The sequence below is a fragment of the Cryptomeria japonica genome, chromosome 3 (genome assembly GCF_030272615.1).
Source record: "Cryptomeria japonica chromosome 3, Sugi_1.0, whole genome shotgun sequence".
Lineage (NCBI taxonomy): Eukaryota > Viridiplantae > Streptophyta > Pinopsida > Cupressales > Cupressaceae > Cryptomeria > Cryptomeria japonica.
Genome location: NC_081407.1, coordinates 54,184,749 through 54,194,392, shown reverse-complemented (window position 1 = coordinate 54,194,392; position 9,644 = coordinate 54,184,749). Strand labels below are relative to the sequence as shown.

Here is a 9,644-nt window from a genome sequence, read left to right as displayed (position 1 = left end):
CAGTGATTACGAACCCAACTTAAAGCTTCCAGCCATCATTCACGAATTCGTTGAAAGCCATAGATGACCGTCAAATTTATGTTCCAAGCTGTGATAGCGATTAGCAACCCCTACGAAGTTCCCGAAAGAAAAGAAAGAAAGCCTGTGCCCACAAGGTTAAAATGGACTCTTCGTCTAATAATATATACCAAAATTAGTATGATTATTATACGCGTAGTCCATTTCAACCTTGTGGCCCCACCAATGGTTAAATCAAAGGAAGGACAATATTTACTTCAGAAACTGAAATTACGTACAAGTACAGGCTTTAAGTCGTAAGTTGTTTAATTAGGTTAAAAAGTACTATATCTAGTTTAATAATAGAAACCTAATACAAGTATAGCCATTCATATGGTGATTTGAGCGGTGGGGACTCTTTCTTGCACTCTGCATCTTCGAATAGAATGGCGAGGGGACAAAAATTAGTATGATTATTATAGGAGTAGTCCATCTTAACCTCGTGGGGACACCAATCAAGGAACGTAAGGACGACATTTACTGAGAAGTACAGGCTTCAAGTCGTAAGATGTTTAAATATTAGGTAAAAATGTACGATGTCTACTTAAGTAATCCAAACCTAATACAAGAATAGCTATTCATATGCTGATTTGAGTGGTCGTTAGCTCTTGCTTGTGTGGGGAGTCTTTCTTGCACTCTGCATCTACGAATAGAATTGGAAAGGAAAAAAATGGTGAGGGGAAAGGTGCATCTGAAAAAGATAGAGAACCCTGTACATCGCAGGGTTACATTCTCCAAGCGCAAGGCGGGACTGTTGAAGAAGGCTACCGAACTCTCTGTTCTCTGCGAAGCTGAAATTGGCCTCATCATTTTCTCGCCCACGGGGAAGCTCTTCGAGTATGCCAATCCCAGGTAAGGAATATCCTTTTCCCTCTGGATTAGAGTCTCCAATCATGATAAATTACTCCTTATTTTATTTCCGATGTTAGAGAATTTTGAAGATTAAAAAATCCCTACAAACAGATAGATGCAGAATATATCGAATAAAATCATCTAAAACAAGTAGGAAAAAATATTAATATTGTAGCTGCGAGTTCCTTATTAGTATTAATGGAACAAACATCCCTTACTGCTTTTTGGCATTATTTAGTAGGTACAATGAGGAAGCGAAGAAAATTAGTTTGTTAGTGTGTGTGAAACCATACTTTACTGATCTCTCTGCACTTTGGAGGGCACGTCATTCATGGGGTGCAAGTTGCTTTTAGATGGAGTGATTATTTTCTCCGAGTACGTACCTTCATAGTTAAAATCTGCATTGCCATCATTTCGTAACTTTGTAGATTGTTCTTTTAGATATGCGCTCAGAATGAACAGATTTTAAAAGGAGGCGGGAAAAGTTTTAGAAATATGCGAACTTTGCTTATTTTGGTTATTTCTTATCTTTATGCATTTGTTATCATATTTGGATAGACATTTGTGTCATGGTAGTTTTCTTTGAGTGCTTCCTATGTGTCTTTATTTATTAGGTTTGGGACTTGAGTGGATTAAGATGGGTTCAAAAATAGTGTTGTAATATAAGTTTGGGGTCTTTTAGATTCTTTATGAACAGTAGTATGAGTTATCTAGTTTGTTCTTTTTGAAATACATAGTTTATTGGTATGTATTATGCGTTATTCAGTTGCAGATGGATCTCACATATAATGCTAGCATTATGGTTTGTAAATATTCAGAGCTTTAAGTGCATCATCTGCATCATCTGCATCTTCATAATGAGAGAGATTGATAGTTCATCGGAGACTTTAGATTATAGGGGGATTGTTGGCATGTCTGAATTTGCTGTTCACATATATCATAATGTGAGAGATTGATGGTTCATTGGAGACTTTAGATTATAGGGGGTTGTTGGCATGTCTGAATTTGCTGTATACATATCTTAGTGCTAAATTTTAGTCTATCTTGATTGGAGCTTACAAGGGAAATTGTTAGACATATGTTCACTTTTTTCATTTTGGTTTATTTATTATTCTTATACATTTCTTCATATATTTCGTGTCATAGTTAAACACAATCAATTAAAGAGTAATAATTTAGGTGGCTGGAAGGTGGTTATATTACAATTTTATATTTATTTGTACTATTGTAAATTGATTTAATATTTCTTGAGGAAATATTAAATTTGTTGTATATTTATATTTATGGTTGTTTTTTTATTCATTATGAATTTTATAGTATTCTTTACTTTCACAACATCTTTGATAGTGTGTCTTACAAGTTCCTTCAAGAATAGTCACATTTAGATTGAAGATGAGTTGACAACAAAGTGGGTTAGAAGCTTAATAGTAAAGGGTCGTCTTAAGTTTAAGCCCTAACAAGTATCTTCAAGAATAGTCACATTTAGACTGAAGATGAGTTGACAACAAAGTGGGTTAGAAGCTTAATAGTAAAGGATTGTCTTAAGTTTGAGCCCTAACTATTTAATGATAAGGCTATCGTTAGTTTTAGAGCCAAGCTAGGTTGGAAACCCCATGTTCTCACTATAAAGGATTAATTGATTATTTGGTAAAAGTTCCTCAAGAAAAATTCATAAATGTGTCAATTATAATATGTTTAAAATAATGATTAATATGGGTTTTAAAATTATGCATGTATGACATTTGATAAGGGAACAAAATTCATAGCAGTTGCAAAAATAAACTCGAAGGTTTAAGAACTTATCTTTTGGAGCTACAATAAAGAAATAAATATTGATGTTGCATAGATTCAACTTAGTGGTGCTATTGAAATCAATGCGACAACTTAGAAATAATATTGGGTTCAAAATAATATCTAATTTTAGTATGTTTGGATCCATGTTGAGCATATATTGGGTTCAAAATAATATCTAATTTTAGTATGTTTGGATCCATGTTGAGCAGGGTCAATCTTGTGCTCTAGTGTACTAACCCAATGTTTACAAATGCTCTAAATCTTGTAGGAACAATTTGGATGAGTGAAAGTTATTACCTCTTTCATATTTCTCATATGTAAGGATTGATGATATTGTAAAATACCTTAGGCGGGTTAGTGGATAACATAGGTTATGTTCTCTTAGACATCCAAATGTCCTAGATAAATTTGATGCAGAGTAAGATTCCTTTATGTGATACAAGATGAAATGTTTTTAGAATGATTCCTTTTTAATGCATGTAATTTTTAAATATAAATTTGATGTCAATTGATCCACGTTGAATTGTTTTAGATACCATAACATATCAATAAAATATGGGGATAGGTACAACCCTGACTCATAATGAGTAGTAAAATAGGTGGGAGTTAGTTAAATTTAAATTTAAATATTAAAATTTTAGGGGTTAATTTTATTTGGTGTAAGAGAAAATTCACATGTCTTAGGATTGATCGAAGATAGAGAGGGATACATATCTTGGTACATAATGTATGGATTGAGGTTGGTGTAATGATAGGCATAATAAAAGACTAATTATGGAAAATAGATATGAAAATATGTAAAGAGGGATTGGATGTAGGGAAATGTGTGTAAGTTAGAATAAAAGAAGGATGATTGTATGAGTCAAATTTTGTATAAGGACGATTTATTTATCAATATGTAATTACATCAAGGTACTCCATTAAATGATCCCAAAACAAAATAAAAATTGATATTGGTACAAAATTTCACCATTCTATTTTTTAAGGATATATAATGATTTAAACAAATGATATATAATGATCAACTTTTCTCATGCAAGTAAAAAATAAATACAATCACATGCCAATTTTTTTATTCAAGAATTATACACATTATATATTACTAAAAGGGGATATAACACATCAAGACATGAAGGTAAGATGATTCACACAACATATTGGAAAGAGAGGAGATGTAAAATAATAGTCTTATTAATTCAAAGGTATGAGCTTGTTTGCAGTAATAGGAAATAAAAAAAATTGTGATTTCTCTAGTAGAGAAATGAAAGAAAAACCACTTAAAAAAGACTCACATGACTTGCATTACCATTTTGTGTAACACTAGATATGATAGAAGAAGTTATATACGAATAGAAAGTACCATCATGGCTATCAATGCCTACATCTCCATTTAGTTTTTAGGAGCCATATATCCAAGAACTTATACACAAGTAGTTATTATCATCCACTATGCTAGCTATGCTATGTTGAATATCCACACCATGAAAGTCACCTTGTATCATTCTCCATAGTTTCTCAATAAGAAGGACAACGTCTCCAACAAAGGGTTTTATACTCAAATTTTTGGAAGTCTTCTAAGTATTTATCTAGATTCTTTAATTGTTTGTTAGAAACTTGAGTTGTAGGGTCATCCTCATAATGAGAATTGTGAGGGGAACTATTTTTATGTATTGTAGGCAAGATGTGTGTTGGATTAAGGGTTAATTTCTCTTTTAAGTTTCTTGAGGAGTGATATATCCAAGAACTTATACAGAAGTAACTACTGTCATAGTGTTCTCATCCACTATGTGAGCTATGCTATGTAGAATACCCACACCATGCAAGTAAACTTTTATCATTCTCCTTAGACTCTCAATAATAGGGACATCCTCTCCAACCAAGTGTTTTATGTTAATTGTTTTTTTGAAATTCTTCTAATTATTGAAAGGAAACTTGCAGCCTCATAATGACGATTTCCACATAACCCAAAACAAAAATCTATTCAAACAAATTTTTATTCCATATGTAAGAGAATAGACAACATACTCATGAAAAGGTGACTCATGTATTATTCAGTAACAAACATTATAAGACATGTCCAAAGCCTCCATGAATACCTATGAAACAGCAAGCCTCCTCAATGCATCCTCCATGTGTCCAAGCATGAAACCACACATCCCATTCCAGGTTTCATACATGCACTCTTATGAAAATAACTGAAAACCCCAACTAGTCAACATTAAACCACTACCCTTATGGTTGCTTTTATACAAACAAGCTCCCACAAAACCACCAAGTGGTATTACATAAAACCATATGTCTAATAGCATGGGATTACAAACCATTGACTCTGTACTTAATATTGGGTATTAAGTTTTAACTTTATTAAATTGCTTTTCCCAATATTAAATAAATACAATTACATGTGACATACAACACATTGAGTGGCCTCAATAATAATAATTCCTAGTGATATGTGTCCATCTAGGTTCCCATAGGTGGACCACTCACATAATAATAAATAATAAATAATAAATTATAAACATTACGTAGGTGTACAACACATAATTTCCAACATTTTCGTACTTATTTTATACATTGCATAAGGGACAACAAGTAAACTCAAACATGATCAAGGGAACAATCCCTCCAACCACATATATCATCAAGGAGTCCATGTGCTCCATGTCCTCCATCAAGATACTTGCAACAAGAAACAAAATGACCACCATCTCAAACATGAATGCTCTCATCCTACATCATCAAGTGAATCTCATGTCATAAACATATAAAACCCATAGAATGCAACCATAAGCTCCAAGTGCCATATGTGTCACATATACACCTAGAAAATTTGATTATATAGGAAATGCCAAATCTAAAAATGATTAACACATCCAAAGATCCACTAATAGAATCATATAGAAAGTGTAATCATAACAATTTAGTATAATGAAATATTGATAATATTAATATATAACCTATAAACCAATAACCTACAAGTAAAACTCTCACCACAAGTATCCATAGCTCTCCCATGTTCTTCACACCTAACAATGAAAAGAGATAAAGGAACCTACATGTCATCTCCCATATGACAACACATGGCGACAAGATAGTGATCACCGTAGCTCCAACTGAACCTCAAATCCAGTGCAATGTGAAACCAAACATCCAAGAAGATAACCAAGACCAAAGAGACAAATTTCAAATCAAAACTTATAGCATGTTCTTCTACATACACCTCTAAATGCTAATTGTGTCAAGTATGATCTTCTCCATAAAACCCCAAATATAATACCTTCAATAACACCCATCCATTCAATCCCATAAGATCAAATAAACATAAGATCAAATAAACATATAGATAATGCAATCAACATGGATGTAAGACTCTCTAATTAGAAGATCAAACCAAATATCTATACCTAGTCCAAGGAAATAAGCCCAATACCATCTCCTAAGCACAACATCCATGAATATAACTCACCATGCATAAGGAGATAAACATGCCATACACACTCCTCAAATGAGCCATCTAGAACCAAACAACTGTAGCTTAATATACATATGGATGATAAGACGAAACATAAATTCTAATGCACTTGAAAGTAATAATAGACAATACATCTTAAGTGATAAACCAATGAGTAGAAAAAGAGTGGGGAATGAGAATGCTCCTCCAAGACATACAATTTGTCAGGAGTCACTCTAAGAATACTCTCCTCTCAAGTCCATACCAGGCAAAGGCTCCTCAATCTTCTTGCCAAAACCATCAACTATCTCAACACATGTCTCTAATCACAAGAGAACTACAACCTCACCTATGTCTCCATGTATCTATGAGTACCTATAACCAATCAATCCATGCCAAACTCCAATTGCAACATAGCATCAAGTATCTAGTGTAGACACATTGTACACCTACGTGATCCTTGAGTGGGGAGGTATATTTGTTGCGTCTCCCCTTCTTTTTGTTAGTGATCTCAATATCCTATGATGTAGGTTTATGCAAGGCTCTTGGTCTCACGATACTACGAGAAATTGTCATATGCAGGTCAGTACAACTGTGGGGTAGCTGTGCTCTTGACTGAATTGTGCATCACCATGTCGAAGTAAAATTGGATGATGATGTAACTATGGTGACCCTCCAGTAAATGGTCTCGTTGCATCCATCATAATTGTTCATGTTGCTCCTCCTAATCATATATCTATCTATAGGGCCTCCATAAAATATTTGTCAGCTGTAGACAGTCGATTACAACTCTATAATGGAACAAATCTCCTCTCTGCCACGGTCTATTGGATGGATATGCATGTGCTCAGGGGCTCTTCAAAGGAAATCTCTATAGGATTCTTTACGAGCCTTGTACATGTGATATGCTCAAATGTCCAGACTTGGAGGAGAGTGCATGCCATCAAACTCTTACCCTCATAATAAACATACTCTCCTAAATCATGGCATAAATGTGCTAACATGCTATGTCCCCATGTGAACACAGTGTTGTGTTCCTCCATAAGTCTCCTAACAAATGGAATATCACCTATCGGATCTAGTAGTGACCAGATGAGTATCCGACCCCTCAGATCTTTGGTAGTCAATCTACCAATGTTGTATGCCTGATCTCTCCCTACCTTTGATCATGAGTGATAAGACTGATATCTCACTATCCTCCATTGCACTGGTAGTCGTGGAATCTTATATATATCATTTAGTGTGACTATCATCTCTCCTACTGGATGGTGGAAGGTAGACGTATCTAGGTCCCATTTCTCCATCAAGGCCATCAACATCATCCCATGATATTTCATCACCAGGATGTAGCATATCTAATATAAGAGAAGTTCTCGAAGAAGCCTCTGCTCGTCGTAAGAAAGGCTAGGAATTAAACTTTGAAGATGGCTGTATATGTGACCTAGAGTATGCTCCCGTAGATAGGGTAATTCTTGCAAACATCAGATTCATACATTAGTATTGTAGATTAGGAATTTGGAAATCATCACAAGCAATAGCAAATTGGACTAGTTCAATCACGAAAACTAAATTGCAATGATAAATCCTAAAAACACTCAATAGAGAAATGGAAATAAAACATTCAATTCAAAAGCAAACCAACGCAAACGTGAATGTCTCCTCTATGATTCTCCATTGTCCTTCTTTCTCCTTCAAATTGCTTTGTTTTGTGGATCTCACCTTCAAGTGCATAAGCATAATGTGAAAGCAAGATTGTCAAGACGATAGCGCAAGATTACTAGAAGCGTGATTGATTCGACCAGGGGCTTTGATTGAAGAAATTCATCCAATTTATAGACAAATTGGAGAAAAGATCAGATTAGCATGAAAGTGATTCAAATGGAAATTCAAATCAGGAATAGCAAAATTATGACAAGTGTATGACAAATTGCTATGCAAGGATTTATGACAATTTATGACAAATTGCTATGCAAGAATTTATGATAAGTTTTTGAAATAGAAATAGACATTTAGGAATTTAGGAGAAAATTGGGTTTGAAATGATGACTTGGAATTTAGGAAATTGATGCAAATTAGGTAAATTAATTAATATTTTTCTCATTCATTAATTAATTTACAAAAATAGGAGGAATTAATTAGCCAATTAAATAAACATTTAATTGTGACAAGAAGACTTAGGATAAATAAATAAATCATTTATCCTAAAGAGAAAATGGAGAGAAAATGACAAACAAGGTTAAATGAATAAATCATGAAACCCTAGAAGATAAATTAGAAATGCAAGGACGACAATTAGGTCTTGATGTAAGATTGATTTGATGTCGATTCGATCATGATTTTGAATTGATAAATGATTCATACTGATAAGTGATTTGATTGATAAATGCGCCAATTGACGAGGAACAATGACTAATTGATCCAAATTGACATGATTGAGAAGGACGACGATCGATGACAAATTGATCACGAGACGACAAGATCGAAAATAACAACGATCGATGACAAATCGATCGCAAGTCGACAAGATTGAAAATAACAATGATCGATGACATATCAATCGCAAAACGACAAGATTGATAAGAGGACAACGATCAATGACAAATCGATCGCAAAACGACAAGATTGATAAGAGGACAAAACCCTAATTAGGATTGACGATGTCCAAAATGATAACAAATGAGCACGCACATTGATGCGACAGGATAAGATTGACCAAAATCATGACTGAAGATTGTTGTCGACAAGACCAAATTCGAGAGCGAGATAAATGAAGAATGCAGAAGGAGGACTCGATGCTCGCAAATGATAAAGACCAAGTACGCAACATAGAAGAAATGTTAATGCGACGCAAAAACCTAAAATAAGGCAATGCGCCAATGTTAAAATACGACTCTGCAAGCGTTGACCAGTTTTAGACGTCTACATTTTGCCCCTCTTTGAGACAATGCGATATTAAGCGTTGTTTCAAAGAACAATAATGAAAATGCCACAGACAATGACAATGACATATGCATGCCCCCTCGAGGAATTGGCCGGAAACATCCATAAAAGAGGCTAATTGATCGATAATAATGATAGAACACGATAGGAGCAAACAGACTGACAATCGGAGACCGGATGCACGAAGGACAAGCAATTGAAGGTGCAAAAGACCGCGACCAACATAAGATGGAGAGGGTGCACGTCCATCTATGCACTGACAAAGATCTATAAATGAGACAAAGAGAGTGAAAAGTGCTCATTTGTACTAGCCAAAGAGGAGGATTTGTTGCTTTGGAAAAGGACACTTGCAGAGAGATGGCGAACATTCCAATGGCAGATCACCTCGGGGAACGTGTACGCACCTACAGACGATCGAACGATGCGGGAGCAGCTTGCACCGTTCTTGTCTAGTTGTGAGGGTGTCTCTGGCAAAACAAGAACTGGATTATCGAAATCTGTCTATCTCTTGCATCAGCTGTTATCATCTTTGTCTTTAGGCTTCCTG

General features: G+C 34.7%; 1 protein-coding gene across 5 annotated transcripts in view; it reads left to right on the top strand.

The window, feature by feature from the left end:
• Positions 1-382: 382 nt before the first annotated feature.
• LOC131032863 (truncated transcription factor CAULIFLOWER D) overlaps positions 383-9,644 on the top strand; it is a 164,260-nt gene continuing 154,998 nt past the window's right edge. For 2 of the 5 annotated variants that reach the window (XM_057963957.2, XM_057963980.2), the window contains exon 1: positions 384-909. In XM_057963957.2, the coding sequence (XP_057819940.1) occupies positions 728-909 (182 nt within the window). In that variant the 5' untranslated portion in view covers positions 384-727. Of the gene's footprint in view, positions 910-9,644 lie in introns of all 5 variants that reach the window. The other 3 variants (XM_057963965.2, XM_057963972.2, XM_057963950.2) reach the window with 3 other exon arrangements.